Source organism: Elephas maximus, chromosome 20 (assembly GCF_024166365.1).
Source record: "Elephas maximus indicus isolate mEleMax1 chromosome 20, mEleMax1 primary haplotype, whole genome shotgun sequence".
Classification (NCBI taxonomy): domain Eukaryota; kingdom Metazoa; phylum Chordata; class Mammalia; order Proboscidea; family Elephantidae; genus Elephas; species Elephas maximus.
This window is the reverse complement of record NC_064838.1, coordinates 49,104,606-49,128,427: the sequence shown is the minus strand read 5'-3', so window position 1 is coordinate 49,128,427 and position 23,822 is coordinate 49,104,606. Positions and strand designations below refer to the sequence as shown.

General features: G+C 39.8%; 1 protein-coding gene across 2 annotated transcripts in view; it reads right to left on the bottom strand.

Moving 5' to 3' along the window:
* KIF15 (kinesin family member 15) overlaps positions 1-23,822 on the bottom strand; it is a 61,388-nt gene that overhangs the window by 24,270 nt on the left and 13,296 nt on the right. Inside the window, exons 8-19 of one of the 2 annotated variants that reach the window (XM_049863014.1) lie at positions 17,855-18,064; positions 15,048-15,173; positions 14,812-14,934; positions 10,904-11,057; positions 10,078-10,154; positions 9,381-9,590; positions 8,381-8,558; positions 6,547-6,688; positions 5,279-5,420; positions 1,760-1,957; positions 814-921; positions 157-262 (exon numbers count right to left, since the gene is read on the bottom strand). In XM_049863014.1, coding sequence (XP_049718971.1) covers positions 157-262; positions 814-921; positions 1,760-1,957; positions 5,279-5,420; positions 6,547-6,688; positions 8,381-8,558; positions 9,381-9,590; positions 10,078-10,154; positions 10,904-11,057; positions 14,812-14,934; positions 15,048-15,173; positions 17,855-18,064 — 1,774 coding nt within the window. The remainder of the gene's footprint in view (positions 1-156; positions 263-813; positions 922-1,759; positions 1,958-5,278; positions 5,421-6,546; positions 6,689-8,380; positions 8,559-9,380; positions 9,591-10,077; positions 10,155-10,903; positions 11,058-14,811; positions 14,935-15,047; positions 15,174-17,854; positions 18,065-23,822) is intronic. The other variant, XM_049863015.1, reaches the window with a different exon arrangement.

Sequence of the window (23,822 nt, the reverse complement as noted above, 5' to 3'; positions counted from 1 at the left end):
TAAGTGACTTCACCTGACTTACTGAAAATTCTTTGGCAATGTACCATGATTTTCTAAGATAGGTTAAACACCTCTGGTTTTCTAAGGAAAGCAACTGGTAATAAAATCAGTTGACTTTTCCTTCAGGTCACAAAGCTCCCAGTTGTTCAAACTTACAGTCATTCTTAGTCTGTGTGTCTCGAAGTTGCTTTTCAAGGTCATTTAACTGTGAGAGATACTCCTGTTGCTGTTTGGTCCAATCAGTTCTTTCTGATAAGAAAAGCTTTGGGAAAGAAATAAATGTATTGGAAAAAGGAATACTGGCATGTTAAGACGTACTACAAATCATTAACTTGGTTTTTTAAAATCCAGTTTTAAGGTATCTAAAACCCGTTGCCATCAAGTTGATTCTGACTCATAGCGGCCCCATAGGACAGAGTGGAACTGCCCCATAAGGTTTCCAAGGAGCAGCTGGTGGATTAGTACTGCTGACCTTTTGGTTAGCAGCTGTAGCTCTTAACCACTGCGCCACCAGGGCTCCAAACAGGGCTCCCATGAACTACAGTGAAGATGACCACTGTAAAGACCTGGACTGTCCACTTTGTTTATTTCCAAACAAACAGCAAGGAATCCATTGTACTATCGGCTAAGTCAACTAGAACTCAGTCTAAGGAATGTTTGTCTCATTATCAGAGCAGGTATGCTGAGTAACAAAGTAGAGACTGAAACACAAATAAGTCATGACCAAGGTTTTGTGGTGCCATTTTCGCCTGTAATACTCTTACTCAGAGGATACATTTCATACATTGTCTGAGGACACACTCTTGGTCTCACCTCTTGTACTTGTGTGGAATGATGTTCCAGTTTGTCAATTTGCTGCTGAAGCTTTACATTTTTATGCTCTTTCTCATCCAACTTGACTTGAAGAGAACTCATTTGTTCCTGCAACACAAAACTTTCAGCTGTCAGAAATTCTTTTAATGGAATTCTCCAACAGTCCACCATTTCTACTGCATTACAAAATAAAGAAAAAAAACTAAAAATCTCACATGTGCCAAGTGTCAAAGGCCGGTCTGGAGCCAGAAACACTTTCAAAAGGCTACACTACTGATTTCCCATGGTTCAGAATTACACTTGTGGTCTATCAAAGTAGATCATGTGAAACACAAAGAAATGATTCAGATTAAAACCCTGGATTAAACCATTTTACAATCTTGAGACTTCTAAGCTTCCTCAGGGTTGTTAGGGGTGACCTTGCCAGGAAGGCGTTCATGTCCTTTAAAGGGCTAATTAAAGGGATTTGGGGTGGTCTGGCCCATTCCAAGTTTTACTAGATAGTGAAAATTTTTTTTTTAATTACCAAATTCTGAGATAATCAAATTTCATATACTATTTCAAATACCCCAAAAGTTGTCTGTAAATTCGATGTGTGATAAGACTTTCAACTATTTTAACTTTTGTTAGTGGACACAGCATTGTGCCATAAAAACTAGTTATGGAACTTGAAACTAGTGGCAAACTGGTCATTTTACACGTGAGGACCCCAAAGCCCACAGAGACTGGAGAGTGCCTTGCTAAAGATTGCAGGGCTAATTAAAAGAACAAAAGTGGACTGACTTCCAAGGCAGAGACCTTTTCACAACCCACACTTAACAAGATACGAGCTTAATATTAAATAGATTTCAATACTGCAAATTACAGAGTTAAAATGATAGACAAAGGAAATTTGTTTAAATGAACGTCCATCCACATATTTATTTCTTCTAAAACTATACATTACCTGCACTATTCTAAGCTCCTCAGAAATGGCCTCAAAAGCTTGTTCACTCATCTCAGGTGGGATTGGCTCATTGAAGATATCATTATCTAATTTATTAGAATTCTGAGCAGGCACAGAGCCAAAGCTCTCCATTTCTGGGCTTAATATTGGAACTGGGCGAGATCGAAGTTGATATGCCTTGGTTGGTGTAGTTATAATCTGCAGCAAAAAAAAATTATGAGAAACATTAGCACACATTAAAAAAAAAAAAATCCCTAGCATACTTATCAATTTTGTGAACAGAACGGACAAAACTGAAATTCTGTTCATCGAAAGCGAAAGTGTCCTTGAGAGGCAGCATAAAAATGCCAAATGGAAACAAACCTATGAATTCAATGCAGTTCCAAGCAAAACTAATCAGGTTTTTCATGCAACTTGATAAGCTGATTTTAAACTTCATCCAAAGGATAAGTGTACGAGAAGAGACAAGACAGTAATAGAACGAACTAGGGAGACTTGCCTGGACAACATAAAAGTACAGGAGGGTATAGTCACTAATATGTGCATTACTAGTGCACAAAGACTCAAACGGCACTGGAAAAAAATACCAAGTCCATATCCATTTGGACAGTATATGCAGAAATTCAAAATCATAGGGAAAAAAATAGACTATTAAAAAAAGTTAAGATTCCTATATCACACCCTTCAAATACAAATTAACAGCTGTATTAAAGAGTACAATGTAAAAAACAACATTATATAAGTTGTAAAAGACAATAGCATATACTGATGATCTTGGGATTATCTGGGCCTTAAAAAGACATAAAAAAAAGTAACAAAAATAAACTAAATCTGGTTACATCAGAATTTTAAAACTTCTGTATAATGAAAGGCATCAAATGCAAAGATGGAAGATAAGCAACATGATGGGAGAATATATGGACAGTGTAAAAAACAAAGAAAAGACTAATACATAAAAACCCCTAGAAATCACAAGCAAAAGATAAAGAACTCATTAAAAAATGGGCTCTTTTGTTCTCCGAAAAGGATATACAATTAGGCAATGAACTTACAAAAAGATGTTGTAGTCACTTTGGCAACAGTTTGGCAGTTCCTCAAAAAGTTAAACATAGATTTATCATATGACCCAGCAATTCCACTCCTAGGGATATCCCAAAGAATTGAAAGCAGGGACTCAAACAAATGCTTCTTCACCAATGTTCATAGCAGCATTAATCACAATACCCAAAAGGTAGAAACAATCCAAGTGCCCGTCAACAGACAAATAGATACACAAAATGTAAGACGCCCATACAATGGGATATTATTCAGTCATAAAGAAAAACGAAGTTTTGACACATGCTACGACATGGATGAACTTTGAAAACATTATGCCAAGTGAAATAAGTCAGATGCAAAAGGACAAATATCGTATGATTCTACTTATATATCTAGAATAAGCAAATGTATAGAGACAGAAAGCAAATTAGAGGTTACCAGAAGCTGAGGGGACGGAGACTAGGGAGGTATTGCTTAAGGAATACAGAGCTTCTGTTTGCAGTGATAAAAGCTGTGGAAACAGATAGTGATGTTGGTTACACACTGAGAATGTAATCAATGTCACTGTACCGTTTGGTTAACATGGCACAACGCCAGCTATTCAGGATGGTGCTGAAAAATGAGTTCTCTCATGCTGAGAAGGTACGTGGTGCAGCCTCTTGCAGAGTACTTCAGTAGGATGGACTGAGGTGTCCTAAGACTACGACTTTTCCCTCAGAGAATCCACCCTGAAGAATGTCTGCACTGGAAACCACCTAAAGAAGCTATGGGTCAGCCACACCATGGAAACCCAGGTTTAAAATGATGAGGTAAAGTTTGGGAATGTGGGAAGACCCAAGACATATCACTGAGTTTAAAAAAGCACATTGTAGAATAACATGGGTAGGATGATACCTTTTTTAAAAAAAAAAAAGTAAAACCATCTATGAAGCAGCTATATATACTCTCTCAGTCCATGTACATTTGCTGTACAAAAATGCTAAGCAAAAGAACTCCTGAATTAATAACAAACCACCTCTGGGGGTGGTGGCTGAAGGACTAGAATGTCCCCAAGTTGGCACTGATACTCAAAAGGAACTTTAACCTTCACTTGGTTAAATACACACACACACACACCTTTTAAACAAGGAGCATGTATTGATAACGTATTTGTGCAATTAAACATTAACAACAACAGCAACAAGAGATCTGAATTGCTATGCCACCCATGGCAAATCTTTTAACCCCCTTAGTCCTGTTTGCTCCATTACAAACCAAAGGGTAGTGCTAGAACACCAGAGGGCTTCAAGCTCTACAATTCTACTGCACTAAGGTGTTATAAACACAGCGTTATAAAATATTTGGCAATATTCTTAAAGTCTTTTAAAATAATTTCCTACACTAACAGATTTTAAAGTCTACTTTTTTAAAAAAGCAAACAGAAAAACTCTACCTTTCTAAGAAAAAATTGCACTTTCCAGGTTAAATCATGATACAGACATATAATAGATTTTTGCACAAAATCAAAAACCCAAAAAAAGGAGAGCACCTTTTCCCTCAGCCACGGGACTAACTTTAAAGAACAATGTGCACAACTGGCTACCATGTGTGTAAAAGAGGAAAATAAAACACAAGAAGACTTGATAACATTGATCACCTCCAAGAAGGGTCTTGGATGACTCGAAGGACAGCAGAAGTCGCTGTACTTCCCTTGTACCTTTAAAAATTTGTCATGTGAATAAAAAAAAAAATGAATATAATTATTTTAAAGAGAAGTCTTCTATTAAAAAACGGTCCTGCTAAAAATAACCATGACAGATACATAAACATGTAATATTTTTAAAAAGTTTAAGATGCATAAGGAAGGTTTTTTTTAATCCTCAGAGAATTTGGTACAAAAGCTAAAACCATCATCGTCACCTTCTGGTGCTTTCCTTGTGCATTTCCCCTTCTCCCTCCTCACTCTCAGACACTTGCACACGTTTTCTTTTTTGAGGACTATGGTTTTTAGGGAGAAAGCCTTCTGGTTATTCCCGCAGTTACTTATAATCCCTTAGTGGTCTTTGTCTTTAGGATTCCTATTCTTCCACTGCGAGCTTGAAGCACGTGATACGTGAGAGCAACAGCTGTCATTTACTGAGCTCAGCCCTGTGCCAGGCATTGCATCAACGATCTCACGCAATGCTCTAACAAACCTGCAATTAAATTATCCTCACCCACAGTTCAGAGACAAGAACTATGAGGCTCAGAGATCAGGAAACCCTGCCGAAGGTTAGTGGCCAATTGGAATTTGAACCCAGGTTTGACTCTAAATGCCGCATCCTTTCCTACAGCACCCTGCCTCTGGGGTACACACCAGAGCACGAGGACCAGCACCACCCCAGGGTTAACTGACTGAAAGGGATTTGATCTGTAGCTGGAGGTAAACCATGCACTAGTTCCATTATTAGCAAAATGAGGCCACAATGCCTTATGGTGGAAGCATTGCTTCAGATTACCTACCTTAAGGGTTTCAGCATGAATTTTATTCAGCTGGGAAACTTCTTGCCGCTTGCAGACTTTGGTTGCTTCCAAAAGGTTTTCAAGATTAAAGTTCGCTTTTTGCAAAGACTGAAGCTCTGATTCCAATTCTAGCTGCTTTTTCCTAATAGGTGTAACACACTTGAGTATTTGAGGTAATGAGTCATGGCCTACATTTGTAGAGTACTTTATAATTTACAAGGAGCTCTAGAGGCGCAGTGCTTCAGTTCTCGCTGGAGGTTCGAACCCACCAGCTGCCCCACAGGAGAAGGATGTGGCAGTCTGCTTCGGTAAAGATTACAGCCTTGGAAACCCTACGGGGCAGAACTCTGTCCTAAAGGGTTGCTAAGAGTCAGAACCGACTCAACGGCAGTGGGTTGTAATTTTTATATTCTCATATAACTTTACAGTTGTCTCTTTTAATCAAAGATATTCTTTCAGATTATTACCCTGATTTTCCTATTGGGTAATACACAGCTTAGAGAAATTGATGACTATTTAAGGTATACAACTAGTAAATAGTAGAGCTCCAATTTTAAAAGCCCAAATAATCCCTAATGATGCCATATATATTATTTTTAAAACAAATATTTCCTTGACTATATTTTATGATTATTTTTGCTATTGTTAGGTGCTGCTGGTTGTTAGGTGCAAGTCAATTCTGAGCTCATATGATAGAGCAGAACTGCCCCACTGGGCTTTCTAGGCTGTAATCTTTACAGAAGATCACCGGGTCTTTCTCCTGCAGAGCTGCTGGGTGGTTCAAACCACCAACCTTTCAGTTAGCAGCTGAGTGCTAATCCATTGTGCTGCCAGAGCTCCTTATATTTTACGATAGGGTGACTTTTAGTTCTAATATGAATTATCTTTAATATTATTTATCTTTGTTTTCTTTTATGCAATGAGCATCAAGTAAGAATATTAATAAACCTATCATTTCTAAAACTCCTGATTTAGTTCCTAACAACAGTGACTAAAATTAAGTAACCAGATAAAGAATTTACAATGTAAGCCCAACAGACACTAACATCAACAGAAGCATCGCTTAAAACATTCATATCATATAGCTCATGAAATGTATTAAAGAGCCAGAAGCAAGCCTTTTCTCTTCATGCATAAGTTAGTTGTTAATGTGAAGGTTTAATATTTAAAGTGAAATGTCCAGTTAAATTTTCAATGTTAAACACTAAAGCGAACCAGCATTAAAAGATACTAAAATAGGTAAGCACGTATGTTTATTGACACTTTACCTCGTTAGTTCTTTGAATTCTTCATATTCTTGCTTCGAATTATTCAGCTCTGTCTGAATTTGCAGGAGTTGTGCTTTTAACTTCTCAGTGTTTGCCAATGAACATGGCTCTTTTGGAGCTTTAGGAGAGAAACCTTGCTGACCTGTTAAGAAGGAAACCACCTCAGTCTTTGAAATGACAAAAAATAACACAACACATTTTCTAAGTGCTTTGTCAGATATCAATCTGAGGCACAAGGAGGAAAAAGAAGAGACATGGGTTAGAAGGTGGGCCCTAAACCACAAAAGCGTGCAACTCAGCAGGAGAGACAGGGGTCAACACAGCTCATCAAAGATACTGGAAGCTGCATGAAGAAGCTCAGAGGCCACAGGATGGAGGCACATGTGTAAGCCGATGCCTTTCCAGCTGGAGAAGGAGCAAACAAGGAGTGAAGCAACATGCATAACTCTGGATGGAGAAACATCAACAGTTGGACTTTGCAGCAATTAATGGTAAAAGGTAATGTTAACAGTCTGTGGATTATTGAGGACATGGAACAAACAGTAAATGCAGTGGGTGAAAGAACTTATCATCCGCCAGGTTACGTGCTGTCGAGTCAGTTCCAACTCATGGCGACCCTAGGTACAACAGAACAGAACACTGCCCGGTCCTACTCTATCTTCATAATTCTTTCTGTGCTTGAGCCCACTGTGTCAATCCACCTCCTCTTTTTCACTGACCCTCTACCTTACCAAGTGTGATGTCCTTCTCCTGGGACTGGTCCCTCCTGGTAACATGTCCAAAGCACATGAGACAAAGTCTTGCCGTCCTCACTTCCAAGAGCCACCCTGGCTGTACTTCTTCCAAGACAGATTTGTTCATTCTCCTGGCAGTCCATGGTATAGTCAATATTCTTTGCCAATACCATAATTCAAAGGCATCAATTCTTCTTCGGTCTTCCTTATTCACTGTCCAGCTTTCGCATGCATATAAGGCAATCAAAAATATCACAGCTTGGGTCAGGTGCACCTTAGTCCTCAAAATGACATCTTTGCTTTTCAATCCTTTAAAGAGGTCTTTTGCAGCAGATTTGCCCAATTCCATGGGCATTGATTATGGATCCAAGTAAAATGAAATCCTTCATAACTTCATTCTCTTCTCCATTTATCATGATGTTGCTTATTGGTTCAACTGCGAGGATTTTTGTTTTCTTTATGTTGAGGTGTAATGTATACTGAAGGCTGTAGTCTTTGATCTTCATCAGTAAGTGCTTTAACTCTTCTTCACTTTCAGCAAGCAAGGTTGTGTCATCTGCATATTGCAGGTTGTTAAGGAGTCTTCCACCAATCCGGATGCCACATTCTTCATATAATCCAGCTTCTCAGATTATTTGCTCAGCATACAGATTGAATAGGTATGGTGAAAGCCTGATGCACACCTTTCCTAATTTTGAATCATGCAGTATCCCCTCGTTCTGTTGCAGCGATTGCCTCTTGTTCTAAATACAGGTTCCACATAAGCACAATTAAGTGTTCTGGAATTCCCGTTCTTCCCCAGTTGTATTTTGAGAGCCTTCCAACCTTAGGGGCTCATCTTCCGGCACTATATCAATGTTCTGCGGCTATTCATAAGGTTTCACTGGTAATTTTTTCAGAAGTAGACTGCCACGTCTTTCTTCCAAGTCTGACTTAGTCTGGAGGCTCCACTGAAACCTGTCCACCTAGGTTGACCCTGCTGGCATCTGAAATACCAGTGGCATAGCTTCCAGCATCCCAGCAACATATAAGCCACCACAGTAGGACAAACTGACAGATGGATGGTGGATCTACAAGGTATTTATACGCTCATCCCTTACCTTTGTCGTTTTTCCCTGCGTCACATACTTCAGAGAAAGCTTTTTCTAGTTTTGCAATGGTCTGGGCATCCATTTCTTGGGCTTTTTTCACGGGCTCTAATAATCTCAGTCTTCTATTTTCTTCCCTGAGGGAATGATTTTCCATAGCATACTTTGCAACTCTGGGGTGGTGCTCAATCTATGACAGAAGAATTACAGACACAGCATATTTGCATCCACTTCCTTAATGAACAAGTCTTTCCAAAAAGCCCGCCACTGTGGAAAGCAACTTGGCATTTGTGATCAGATTGAAATGCTCATAGAACAACTCTGTCATTCTACATCTGAGTTCTATGACTTTCACCTGGGGCCCAAGGAGATAAGCACAAGGGTGTCCACTACAGCAGACTCTTCATGTAAAGTGGACAGGCCAAATGTACGGTGGGGGTGTGGGAGAGAATAACGAAACTCTGACGACTAAGTGTGAATGCCCTCCAAGATACAATGCTAAATGAAAAAGGCAAGGTGCAGAAAAGTGTGTACGCTGTGCTGTCTTTTGTATACAAAAGGAATAAAACTATCCATATTTTTATATTAGTGTGAATATACATAAAAAAAAAAAAAAACTCTGGAAAGATACACAAAAAAACTGATAACAGATTGTCTTTGGGTTTTGACCATGGGCCTGTTATTACCTATCCATCCTCCCCAGGGAAAAGGAAAAACAAAACAAAAAAACTTTTCTCAAAGTTTTTCAACTCTAAAGAGACTACCTATTCAGATAACCACAAGCGCCCACTAAGGTAAATCATGCTTGGCCTGCTGGGGCTGAGTTCTATGGTACCAGTATCACTACATTTTCCCTTCAGGTTGTTTGATTTTAGAAAAGGAGGAAAAGGAAATATGAAATCATTCTGTCAGTTGAGTTCATTTAAAACAATTTCCATTGTACAAAAATTACAAGAATTCAGTGACAATTTTATGTTTCTTCTGAAATTTTTTCCAAATGCCATGCACTCACCTGTTCTCGCAGAGTCTGAATCTCATCTCTTAATTCTGAGAGCAAACGATCCTGCTCCTCGGGCAGAAAGCTTCCCCGAGATTCCTTGTGGAGCTTCTCCAGCCGCGTTATTTGATCTTCTCGAAATTTCACAATCATTTTATTAGATTGGATAAATTTTTCCTTTTTGATCGTGAGGTCTTCTAATTGGGTAACTTTTTCTATTAGAGCCTTAAGAAAGCCAAAACTTGGTTAAACAAAAATAATTCAGCTTCCCTAAATGTTCATAAACCTACAAATAAACACTAACTTCACATTTAATCTTTTTTTCGATAATATATTATGGTGTGTTCAGTGAAGGTTTACACAGCAGTTTAGGTTCCCAATCAACAATTTCTACACAAGTTGTTCAGTGACACTGGTAACATTCTTTATAATGGGTGAACAGTCCCTATGTCCATTTTGGTTGTTCCATTTCCATTAATCTAGTTTCCCTGCTCCCTCACATTCTCATCTTGGTTTTAAAGTAATTGTTAACCATTTGGTCACATATAGGTAATTTTTTAATTCACGTTTAATCTTAAAGGTAAAATTAGATTCTTCACAGCCTTCTTTTATTTATTTGGTGCCATTTACTTCACTTAGTAAGGCAATAATAACCACACAGTAAAAACGTGAAGCATCTTGAATCCCCATTATACCAAACTCAGTTTCCTACCTTCCTTTCCTGTTCAGACTTCTTAAAGAATAACATTGCCTCTCGGAAACAATTCACATAGTTAGTCTTCTCTGGGTCTGTAATTGATCCAGTAAGGAAGAAAAGAAAAAAGGAGAGGGGGGAAAAAAAGGTTTATTTCTCAAAATTTTAAAACCAAAAGATGAACTAAAATAGGCAGCATTTGATGGACTGCTCTCTCAACTAACCTAAAAGAACCAGACTGCCATCACAGGATTATAGATTCAAATTAACCCATTCTACATATTATTCTTTAACAAAAAATCAGTTTCTCTTTATTTAGTAAATGTATACAGATTACATATGGTATGACAGAATCTTAGAAGTGGCCCTAAAATAAATTGGGAGAGTCTTACTGGGTTGTGTGCATATCGTTCTTGAGATCTATTTCACTCTCGTGGTTTTATGGATTTCAAATTAACTCATGCTACACATTAGCTCTTCTCTGAAGAAAAATTAAATTTCTCTTATCCTGTTTTGTAAACATAAACGGATTACATATGGTATGACAGAATCTTAGAAGTGAATCTAAACATAATTTATTAGTATCTTTGTAGCATATAAAAAAAATTTTTTTTTTTTGTAGCATATATTAGGGATGAATTGTTAAGAATTATTTTGATTCCCTCTTCCCACCACATTTCACAGAATTCAGTGCCTCTGGTATGTGTATCTGATTACAAAGTACCGTGTTCCTATGTAGGTAAAATAAACAGAAAGGGATCAATATGGGCAGATTACATAGTCTTATCATGGCTGCCAATCCATCAGCAAGGGTTCTCATACCAGTATTAGCAGGTGGCCTTACCCAGGATAAAGGACATGTTGCTCATCTCACCTCTGGTCAGAAAGCTTTCTGGTAGTACCTGCCCTGAAGTAAACTGGGCCAGTTGTTCTTTGAGCCTCTTCACTTCAGCTTGCAGCTGGCTCACATTTCCTTGGGTGTCTTCATTTACCACTGCCTGTTTAAGAATTTTTAAGGAAGCATTAAAAGAATGTTCTTTGAATTGTACAGTCCTATATTCACATTTTTTTCTATGGTCTGGAGTGAGGAACACCAAATGAAGCTGTACCTCCATCTCACCCACAGTCCAAAGGCCACCAGAATCACAGTCTGCAGGCCTGCGGAGGAAGCTTCCCTTCTCTGGGCCTTCACATGTGGGGCCAGAGACAGACCAGCACCAGCCAAGCTCTCTGCCCCCTTACTACTCCTTGCTTCGGCTCCTACTTACCTCCTCCCTCTGCTGAACAGCCCTGGGTGCTGTTGGACTAGATCACCCTTGGGATCTAGGTATGTTCACCTAACACTTCCTTCTCCTAAAGGGCAGCTTCTCCCTCCTGAAGAAGGGCACACACCTCCATGGGTGTCATCTCCCCTGTCCTGACACACAGTGGTGAAGGAGCCTAGCCTATAAGAGCATGATGACCTGAAGGACTGGCCCAACATCCATCAGCTTGGCTGAAACAACTCTTCTCAGAGGAATCCAACACTGTATCAAGTCTTAACAGCCTTCCTGGAAGGATAAGGTGGCTTGACAGCTCCATCTGGTTTTCATCACACTAAAGGCCATCTTCAATTTTCTTAAAAGAAATGCTTCATTTGAGACAAGTTTTAAAAGGGTTTAAAAGGCCACAAAGACCTTCAGGGTGACCACAACGGCCAATAGCTGAGTACCACCCAGGTTAAATGTACCCAATTCTGAAATACCTGACACTTAGTGAGGGAAGAAACCCGCTAACATTCCCAAGGTCCCCTGAGTTCTTGTCATAGGCCTAGCAGCCTGCCCAATGGGAGAGATTCAAATAGCTCATCTTTAAACAAGTCCCAGATAGCCCAGCCAGTAGCAATGAGACAGTTCCCACTGGTAGGCTGCAGCAGGGGGCTTACCATTGATAGTGACTAGTATAAGGATCCTAGCTTTGCTGTTCTGTATGTCAAGAAGTTATTTCAGTTGCTCCTAATTCTCACAGCCAGCCTCATTATGAGGCATGCCTGTACACTTTGACATCACTGTCACATTGGTGACATCATAATTTTAATTATCACTGCAGTTCTCCACTCTTCAAAGACTCCCAGTAAGTACCCAGAAATAGGGTCAGAAAGCTCTAGTCATTTTTTCTGTTTATATAACAAATACCCAACTACAAATCATAATCTGAGGACATAAAAAGAACTACTCTTCTGATTTACCCAGGTGTGGCCCCAGAAAAGTTTAATTAAAAAAAGAAAGCAGAAAGAAAAGAAACAAAACCTACAAGTTGATCTCCATATCCATGGATTCTGTATTTGCAAATTTGCCTACTTGCTAAAATTTATTTGTAACACCAAAATCAATATTTAGAACACTTCTGTCATCATTTGTCGGCATGCACAGAGAGGCAAAAAAATTTGAGTCACTGAACGCACATTGTGTTGAAAAGCAAAGATGTCACCTTGAAGACTAAGGTGTGCCTGACCCAAGCCATGGTATCTTTAATCACATCATATGCATGCGAAAGCCAGACAATGGATAAGAAAGACCAAAGAAGAATTGATGCTTTTGAATTCTGGTATTGGTGAAGAATATTGAATATACCGTGGACTGCCAAAAGAACAAACAAATCTGTCTTGGAGGAAGCACAACCAGAATGTTCCTTGGAAGCAAGGATGGCGAGACTACACCTTACATACTTTGGACACGTTGTCAGGAAAGATTGGTCCCTGGAGAAGGACATCATGCTTGGTAAAGTACAGCATCAACAAAAAAAAAAGAAGACCCTCAACAAGATGTGACACGGTGGCTGCAACAATGTGCTCAAGCATAACAACGATTGTGGGCATGGTGCAGGACCAGGCAGTGTTTCTTTCTGTTGTGCATGGGGTCGCTATGGGACAGCACCTAACAAGGCACACATTCCCAGCTGAGGTCGAACAAGGCAAAACTCTACCTTTTTGTTCCAACTCCCAAACTATAAACAAATGTCCTTTTCACTATTTAGTACATTTTTTGCATTTTTGTGCTTTACGTTGGTGATTCTGCCATTTAAAATGGCCCCCACGCATAGTGCTGAAGCGCTGTCTCCTGTTCCTAAGTGCAAGGCTGTGTGAAGTGCCTTACAGAAAAAACATGTGTGTCAGATAAGCTTTATTCAGGCATGAACTATAGTTCTACTTTCAAGAGTTCAAAGTTAATGAATTAATAATATATATTTAAAAAGTATCTTTAAACAGAAACACACAGAAAACAAGGTTATGTATTGTTTGTTGTTGTTAGTTTCCAGCTCCGACTCATGGCAACTTTATGTGTAACAGAACTAAACGTTACCCAGTCCTGCGTCTTCCTTACGATCGTTGGTATCTTTAAGTCCATTACTCTGGTTATGTGTCAGTTCATCTCACTGAGGGTTTCTCTTGTTTTCGCTGACCTTCTATTTTACCAACCATGATGTATGCATACGGTGATAACTGATGTTGTTAGCAGAGGCTCACAGAAACCAACCCTGTATTTCTCCCAAGAGCAATGGCTTAGCATTCGCTATTCCAGCGTTCGTGGCAACTTTATAGAACATAATGCAAATAATGAGAATTAACTGTATGTCCCTCGAATGTAGTATGTGACTACCTCAGGGGTTGAGGAGACTATTCTAGCTGACGGAGAAGAGTCAACATGGACCTTTTCACTCTCACCGTAACTAGATGATCAGATGATCATGACATTTACTTCTGAGATAAGAATGGCCAATTTTCCCCCTTGAACGAAAAAGGAAATTAATCAACCAATTTATGGCACTAGGATTCCTTTTTCTGGAACCAAAGGGTCTCCAACCTCTTCAAAGCAAGCTGTGAACTCCTTGGTCTTTTGACAATCTACACCAGGGGTTGGCAAACCATGCCCATGGGTCAAACCCAGCCCACTGCCTGTTTCTGTAAGTAAGGTTTTGTTGAAACCAGGTCACACTAATTTGTTTACATATTATTTATGGCTGCTTTCTGAATTACAGGAAACCCTGGTGGCTTAATGGTTAAGTGCTACGGCTGCTAACCAAAAGGTCAGCAGTTCAAATCCATCAGGCACTCCTTGGAAACTCTATGGGGCAGCTCTACTCTGTCCTATAGGGTTGGTATGAGTTGGAATTGACTCGATGGCAACAGCTTTGGTTTGGTTTTGGTTTTCTGAATTACAAAGCAAAGTTGAGTAGCTGGGACACAGATCAAATGGTCCAAGAAGTCTAAAACACCTATCATCTGGCCCTTTACAAGAAAAGTTTGCTGACCTCTGGTATACACCAACATCAAGGAAGATTCTTGTATGTAAAGTAAAATGCAGAATTCGTGGAGTCACAGACAACTTGAAAGACAGTTTGTCAATGTTATCAAATTATTTTCATAGTGTACCACCTCTGCAAACACACACACACACACACACACACACACCTGCTAGCATGATTTAGGCAAGTAAATTTAGTCTCCAAACAAATAACAAAGGAAAAACTAGTTTTTCTCTTAAGAAAAACTAGCCAAACAATAACACCCATAAGAATCTAACCTGGGTCTCCAATTATACCATGTATGAAACAGTTGTATGAAAAATGAAATGGAAATCTGGAAGTTAAGATAAGCTTTCATGGAGAAATAAAAAAGTATGGTTAATATTAGGATAATCAGAAAAACGGGATGCTACAAGTTTAGGTATTTTTCTAAATTGTTTAATAAAGCATGCTCAGAAGAATTTTTACCTTGTTTTTAATCAGCTTGGCTCTTTGAGCGAAATTAAGCGTTGACAGGGTTTCCCCAAAACACCTGGATCCAGGATGAACGTTTGCAATTATGGCTGTTTTGGCATTACCTCCAAGGGAATCCTGTTTAATGACATGAATAGTCCACATTTTCAGGTGAGAAATCACACGACCCACTGTCTGCCATAGTGAGCATAATGAAAACCAAGAGCCCAGGAAGCTCTGGTCTACTTTACCCGCAGTAAGAAGGTGAGTTTGGAGTCTCTGTAGCAAACGTGCCTCTGTTTTCCGTTGCCCACATCAACAAGTGCAGTAATCACTTGGCCCAGGCAGCTCAATGATCGATTTATATTACCTGCTTCCTGAGGGGATGGGGAAAAAGAAAAGAAAAAAATTAGGTACACTGGTTACCTTTTGGTATTTTGAATTCCAATAGTTCAAGCAGGGGTGACAACTCTGGATGGAAAGTCAAGGCAGAGACAATATGAGTTAAGGATAACTAACATTTCAACAAAAAGATGCGCTCAGCTATTCCTAACCTGCTCCTATTTGATATACACTGCAATTTAGTGTTCAAAGACAAACATAAAAAATCACGTGCAGGAAAAAAATTACATTAATTCCCTTCATGATTGTAATAGTTTAAAATTGATCTGTAGGTAAGGATAAAGACCAGAAAAGGCCAGAGGAAAAAGCTGGGATAGTACGCATTTTTCAATCCTTGTGTTAAATATTTGCTACATTATTTAAAAAAATCCATTGCTGTTGAGTCAATTCGGACTAATAGTGACCCTATAGCACAGAGTAGAACTGCCCCTAGGGCTTCCAAGGAGCAGCTGGGGCATTTGAACTGCCGGCCTTTTTGGTTAGCAGCTGAGCTCTTAACCACTGCATTGCATTATAAGGGTGTGATAACTAACAATCTACCTTCCAGGCCCTCAAAGCTACTGACAATTACAAAAAAAATTCAGTCTAATCCTATGAAGTATCATAAAACCTAAGCCTTCTGATTTTCTGTTCATTCTCTTTCTATATCATGAAGAGGGCACAGAAAGAGGACAGGGAAAGGAAAATAATTTGAGGGTGTTCCTCAATGGACAAGTACTCCTCTTACTATCCTTACCATTTCCTACTAAGGACTTTGGTGGCTACTGGAGTCACCTCCAACTCATGGCAACCCCACGTGGGTCAGAACAAAACTGTGCTCTCCAGGGTTTTCAACGGCTGATTTTTCAGAAGTAGATCGTCAGGCCTTTCTTCTAAGGCGCCTCTGGGTGGGCTTGAGCCTCCAACCTCTCAGTTAGCAGCTAAATGCATTAACCGTCTTTTCCACCCAGAGACTCCTAAAGTATAACAATACAATGGATTGGGAAGACAGGAAAAATGTTTGGACTAAATGATCACATTGGATTTTTACTGTAAATAGCATCTGCAACGGTGGAAGTGTAGACAAAAAAGAGAAAAAGAATGAAAATTATAAAGCAAGATGTACTAAATTCAGAGTTGCTACAATTCATTATCATTCAGTAAATGAGAAAGGCAGTGTAGTGTCATGGCTGAGGGCACTATTCCCGGAGCTACATGACATCAGCTTGAACCTGAGCTCTACCGTTATTAGCTGTGTGACCCTGGATAACTGACTTCCATTTCTTTAACTGTACAATTAAAAAGGATAATAGTACCCATTTCCCAGAGTTGCTGGGAAAGTTAAATGAGTTAAGATATGCAGCACACTTGCAAGCGTGCTGGCATATGTGCTATTATAAGTGCATACTATTATCACCATGTGCCATGAGAAACACAAGCCCTTCTGCTTGAAACTGCCAAGAACTCAGAGGCTCAAATCCTCACTTATAAGGCAAAAAGAGTGGAAAACCTGGTGGCGTAGTGGTTAAGTGCTACAGCTGCTAACCAAAGGGTTGGCAGTTCGAAACCACCAGGCGCTCCTTCGAAACCCTACGGGGCAGTTCTACTCAGTCCTATAGGGTCACTATGAGTCGGAATCAACTCGACGGCACTGGGTGGGTAATGCAAAAAGATCTCTCCTCCACCATTCCCAACTCTTCTCCCCTTGCCCACATACATCCTAAACTACAGAATCCACACGTATTTATTGACAATATGTATTGCAGTCTATATAACACATGTAGAACCTCTGCTCCCACTGCTGATATCTTAGCCTGGGACTAGGTCCTTAACCTTTCATACCTGAGATATTTATTCAACAGCCTAACTCATCTTCTTTCTCTTTAGGCTCTCCCCTCTTGAATCTGGCATTGGTGGTGCGGTGGCTAAGTTTTTATGAAACAGGCTTTCTTCATGAAATCACTCATCTACTCAAAACTTTTAAGGACTTCCTAGTGTCAGCTCAGGAAACCCTGGTGGCGTAGTGGTTAAGTGCTATGGCTGCTAACCAAGAGCTTGGCAGTTCGAATCCGCCAGGCGCTCCCTGGAAACTCTATGGGGTGGTTCTACTCTGTCCTATAGGGTTGCTATGAGTCAGAATCGATTTGATGGCAGTGGGTTTGGTTTGGTTTTGGTTTTAGTGTCAGCTGAGTGCAAACTTGGCCTGGCACTCCTCGTCCTCAGTGATCCGAGTCCACCTGCTTACCTAACCCCAGTCCAGCCACTGGGTCCATGCTGAAATATGTCATACTCACTAAGCAACCACAATAACCCTTGAGATGTTCCCCTGCGGAGCATGTATTCCCTGCTCCTCTCTCCCTCCCCAAATCTTGTTCCCTCTGAGACTCAAGAACCACTTCTTTCCTGAGCTTCCCCCAAGCAGTCTCTGTCACATGCATCTTCCTCTGACCTCTGCTGCCACTTGTACCATTAACCCCCTAGTATGAATTCAAACACTTTTGCTTCTGCCAGAGTTGTCCTATTCCATGTATATTTACTGTCTCCGCCACACAACAAAATATGTTTCATTCAGATGGAAGCAATTTCTTATTTCTTTGTAGCCCACACAACACTTTGCTTGGTATTGACTTCTAGTAAGAATTCACACACAAGTTGAAGACCATAATTTCATTGTTACCTTCAACCTCATCCCTTCTGTGTGGGTATCTTTTTGCCTTTCAGAGCCTGCTAAATCCACCATGTTGAGGAGGGAGGTACGGATGTTCACAGTCTCGTTCATCTTCTCCATTGACTCTATCGTAATTGTGAAGACTGCGTGGGACCGAGAGGACTCTCGATTCATGGATGTCGATGCCACGCGTCTGTTTCTCCATCCTCCAGACAATACCTAGGCAGAAGGAAAATATATGAAAAGAAGCAACAGTGTATATGTTTAAGAAAAACTTAAGACATAAAATAAGTACCTGAGAATCACTCATTTTAATAAGTACAGGCATATAGCTAATTATCTGCTTAAACAATATTTACACAAAGGGTATCTCCCCTCTAAAACAGGCGTGGGGAATGTACGGCCTTGCCATTGTTATCTAGCTCACTAAGTGAAATTATAGTATCACAAGTGGTACACAACAGCCACCAGAATCATCAGTAGGAAATTTGTAAAGAGTAGTGAGAAAGAATACTGGTCTACCAAGGAACATTCTCAAATTATTTTCCTTACCCTGTCCTTTTCCTGTTCCCTCTCCATAATATGGAAAGAGAGTCAACAAGAAAACAGAAGGTTTACATTCTAGAACTGGTTTTGCCACTCTCTATTTGTGTTAACTTAATGCAAACCACAAAATCTCTTTGAATGTCTTTATCTAGACAATAAGAAAGGTGGACAAGATAAATCTCTATATTATCTTGAAGGCAAAGTTTTGTCAGCTCTTTTGGTCTTCAAAGAATTGTTTTTTTCCTTCCCTATACCCTGGTGACATAGTGGCTAAGCGCTATGGCTGCTAACCAAAAGGTCAGCAGTTTGAATCCACCAGGCACTCCTTGCAAACTCTACAGGACAGTTCTACTCTGTCCTATAGGGTTGCTGTGAGTCGGAATCGACTCGACGGCAGTGGGTTTGGTTTGGTTTTTTCGTATTCCCTACGAAAGCAGAAAGTTCCAACTGCAGGTTCTTGAATCAGATGAACCTAAGTTCAAACCCTGGCTTCACCGTTTATTAGCTCTGTAGTCTAGGGCCAGTATAACCTTTTCAAGGATCAGTTCCCATATCTATAAAATGGGAATGTGGGTACCAATCCCACAGGGCAAAGTATCTCAAACTTTAAAGTGCATACGAATCACCTAGGGATCTTGTTAAAATGCAGATTCTGATTCAGTAGGTCTGAGGGGGGCTCTCAGAGTCAACATTTCTAATAAGCTCCCTGTCTTAGTCACCTAGTGTTGCTGTAACAAAAACACCACAAGTGAATGGCTTTAACAAAGAGAAATTTATTCTCTCCTAGGCTAGGAGGCTAGAAGTCTGAATTCAGGGTGCCAGCTCCAGAGGAAGACTTTCTTTTTCTGTTGGCTCTGGGGAAAGGAAAGTCCTTGTCATCAATCTTCCCCCGTCGAGGGGCTTCTCAGCACAGGGACGCTGGGTCCAAAGTATGCACGATTCTCCTGGCTCTTGTTTCTTGGTGGTATGAGGTTCCCATGTCTCTCTGCTCGCTTCTCTCTTATATCTCAAAAAAGATTGGCTGAAGACACAAGCTAGTTCTTGTAGACTAAGTCCTGCCTCATTAACATAACTGTCGCTAATCCCACCTCAATAACACCATTTGGGTAGGATTTACAACATACAGGAAAATCACATCAGATGACAAAATGGTGGACAGTCAGATAATACTGGGAATCATGGTCTAGCCAAGTTTACACACATTTTTAGTGCAACACAATGCAATCTATAACATTCCACCCTTTGGCTCCCCAAAATTCATGTCCTTGCCACGTGTAAAATACATTTACCCTATCATATCATAGTAAAAGTCTTAACTCCAAGTCCAAAATCCAAAAATTCCTCTTCATCTGTGAAATCTAGAATACAAGTTATCTACTTCCAAAGTACAATGGTGGAACAGGCACAAGCTAGACATTTCCATTATAAATGGGAGAAATTGGAGGGAAAAGAAGGAGTAACAGGCACCAAGCAAGTCAGCAGGACACATTACATTAGCCCTCAAGGCTTGAAAATAATCCTCTATTCTCTGAGACAATTTATACAATGGCCTTTCCCTCCAGACTCTAGGTATGGGCCATACTCTCCGGATTCTGAGTGGATGCCCCTCAGCCCTGGGTATCAGCTTCGCCTTCCAGGCCCACTGGAAAGGCAACTCTGCTCCCTCGAATTTGGGTGACACCATTTTTCTTGTTCATCTGAGTGGTGACTCCACCCTTTGAGACCCCAGAGGTTGCGGTTCTTCCCTTTGAGACTGAAAAAGCTCTGCTTTCTGTGTTCCTTGTCTCTTCAATTTCTGCTTCCTGGTTCCTTGGCCTCTTGGCCCCTTGGGCCTCACCACTCGTTTCTGTCCTGCTGGGGCAAGTGTTCCAAAGCTCTGTAGCTCTACCAATAAGCTCCTGTAAGCATCCCACTCTGCCAGTAAACTCTGGCTGGAAGGCACTCAGCTCTCTTGTTTTGTGGGTCAGCAAGCCTAGCTCTACCAATAAGTGCTCAAAGGCACCCCACTCCACCAGGAAACCTGCCAAAGGCACTCAGCTCCCTCACTTCATGGCTGGGTTCTAGTGCTTTCTCACACTGGTCTCCTGCTTCTGCTGTGGCCATTTCTCACTGTTTACACTGTCTCCAGTTTAACAGTTCTCACCTCCTTCGGAGTCCTTACCAGAATTGTCTTTGATGTCCATAATTCCATCAATGGTCTCTTCAAGGCAATCTAGGCTTTTACTATTAGGCACTTCAGAACATTTCCAGCCTCTATCCATTCACCATTTCAAAATTGCTTCCACATTTTAGGTATCTGTTACAGCAGCACTGCACTCTTAATACCAAATTCTGTCTTAGTCATCTAGAGCTGCTATAACAGAAATACCACAAACGATGACATTAACAAAAAGAAATTTATTCTCTCACAGTTTAGGACACAAGTCCAAATTCAGGGTGCCAGCTCCAGGGGAAGGCTTTCTGTCTTTGTGGGCTCTGGGGAAAGGTCCTTGTCATTAATCTTCCCCTGGTCCAGGAACTTCTCAGCCGAGGGACCCCAGGTCCAAAGGACATGCTATTCTCCTGGCTCTCGTTCCTTGGTGGTATGAGGTCACTATGTCTCTCTGGTCACTTCTCTCCTTTGTATCTCAAAAGAGATTGACTTAAGATATAACCTAATCTTGTAGTTTGAGTTCTGCCTCATTAACATAACCACAACTAATCCCACCTCATTAGCATTCAGGTAGGATTTACAACCCATAGGAAAATCATATCAGATGACAAAATGGTAGACAATCAGACAATCCTGGGAATTGTGGCCTAGCCAAGTTTACACACATTTTTGGGGGACACAATGCAATCTATAACACTCCCAGATGATGCTGATGGCATGAGCACCACATTTTGAGCCCCCAAACCAAACCAAACCTGTTGCTGTCAAGTCAATTCCAACTCACAGTGACCCTGTAAGACACAGTAGAACTGCCCCATAGGGTTTCCAAGGAGCGGCTGGTGGATTTGAAGATTTGAACTGCCGACCTTTTGGTTGGCAGCCGAGCTCTTAACCACTACGCCACCAGGGCTCCATCCACAGTAAGCACTAAACAAGTGTTAGCCATTATAGCCCTCTCTTATTAACCAGCAACAGTATAAAATTGAAAGTATTTGTATCTTTTACATTTCTTGGATAGTATTTTATACTTCCTTTTTATAATATCAAATACTGTATATTAAATATTAAATAAATCATGATAGACCCATACAGCTGCATAAAAACAAGAGTGAGTCCCTCAAACATAGAAAAACTCCAAAAAACTGCAAAATATACTTAAAAAAAAAAGAGCAAGGTACAGAACAATCTGGACAGTGTACTATTATTTGTGAAACATAAGCAAAAAAAAACAAATGCCAGCATATACAAAAACCAAAATACAAACAAAAACAAAAAACAAAACTACTCAGTGACTGTTCATGGACTGGAAGACTCAATACTGTTAAGATGTCAATTCTCCCCAAATCTATGGATTCACCACAATCCCACTCAAAATCCCATCAGGCTTTTTATAGATACTGACAAGCTGATGCTAAAATTTATCTGAAAATGCAAAGGACCAGGAATAACCAAAACAATTGTTAAAAAAAAAACAAAGTTGGAGAATCTAGCCTGCCTGATGTCAAGGCTCACCACTTAGCAACAAGCTACAATAATCAAGACAGTTCTGTATTTGTGAATAGACAGATCAGTGCAATAGAATATAGTCCAGAAATAGATCCACATCTACACAGTCAATTAATTTGCAACAAAAGTGCAAAAGCAATCCAATGGGAAAAAGATTTTTTTTCAACAAGTGGTGTTGTATGCTGGGTTTGAAAAAAATGAGCACTGAGTCTTACTTCTCACCATACCCAGAAATGAACTTGAAGTGGATCATAAGCCTAAATGTAAAATGAAAAGCTCTTCAACTTCTAAAACATAGAAAAAAATATTTGTGGGACCGGGGAAGGCAAAGTTTCAGACAGAATACAAAATGCAAGAACCATAAAGAAAAATGGATAAACTGGACTTTATCAAAATTAAATACTTTTGCTTTTCAAAAGATACCATTAAGAAAATGAAAAGACAAGTCATAAACTGGGAGAAAATATTCACAACATATGTACCAGACAAAGGACTTGTATCCAGAATTCATAAAGAACACTTACACCTCAATAAGACAAACAACCCAATTAAGAAAGATGATTTGAACGAATATGTCATAAATACATACAAATCAGCAACAGGCACATGAAAAGACACCCAGTCATCAGGGAAATACAAATTAAAACCATAACAGGATTTCTACCACACACCTATTAGAATGGCTAAAACTAAAAAAGACCGACTACACCAAGTGTTAGCGAGGACGTGGAGGAAGGGAAATTCTCATCTACTGCCAGTGGGGAGGAAAAATGATACAGCCATGTTGGAAAACTATTTGACAGTTCCTTAAAAAGTTCAACATAAACCTACCATACTAACCAGCCATTCCACATTCAGGAATTTACCCAAGGGAAATGAAAATATATAGGCATACAATGACTTGTACAATTGGAAATTTGAATTCATATGGAATATTTGATGATATTAAAGAGTTACATTTTAAATTTTTAAGTGTGATGATGGCATCGTGATTCTACTTTTTTTAAGAGTCTTTATCTTTGAGATACATACTGAAATATCTACAGAAGAACTGATTATATGGAATTTGCTTCAAAATAATACAGAGTGGGAAAGTAAGTGGGGGTATAAATGAAACAAGATTGCCAGGAGTTGATGCGCACATGAGAGTCCATGTTTACGCTCCACTACCTACTATTGTGTATTTTTAGATTCTCTGTGATAGAATTTTTAAGAGCCTGCCTTACTTAATATTGCTTTTTACTGATAGATTCTTGATTGATATTTTGTTTGCCCTTCATTCGCTCCTCAAGACAAGGTACAATCCCTTTTTGTTTGAGTAATTTTACTGGAGAAGCTCTTAAATTCAGACAGTGAGGCTCATTAGGCCCCCTTTAACCTCCCCCTCCACACATACCTCTAAGAATTTACTTTAGCAAAGACTTACGGCCTTGCTGCCCAACATCAAGGCCTAAGGACAATGCTTTTGCCCAAGTCAATAACATGTATCCTATTATAGGCCAAGAAGACAAAAAAAGCAACATTCACACCTAAACACACTGTAGTGAAAATACAGAACACCAAAGACAAAGAGAAATCTTAAATATAGACAGAGAGAAGGCAGATCACCACAAACTACAATTAGGATGACAGTAGACTTCCAACGGCAACAATCCAGAAGACTACGGAAAAATATCTTCAAAGTACTGGGAGAAAAAAACTGATAACCCAGAATAGAATAACCCAGCAAAAGTATCTTTCAAGAACAAGGAAAAAATAAAGACAATTCCAAAT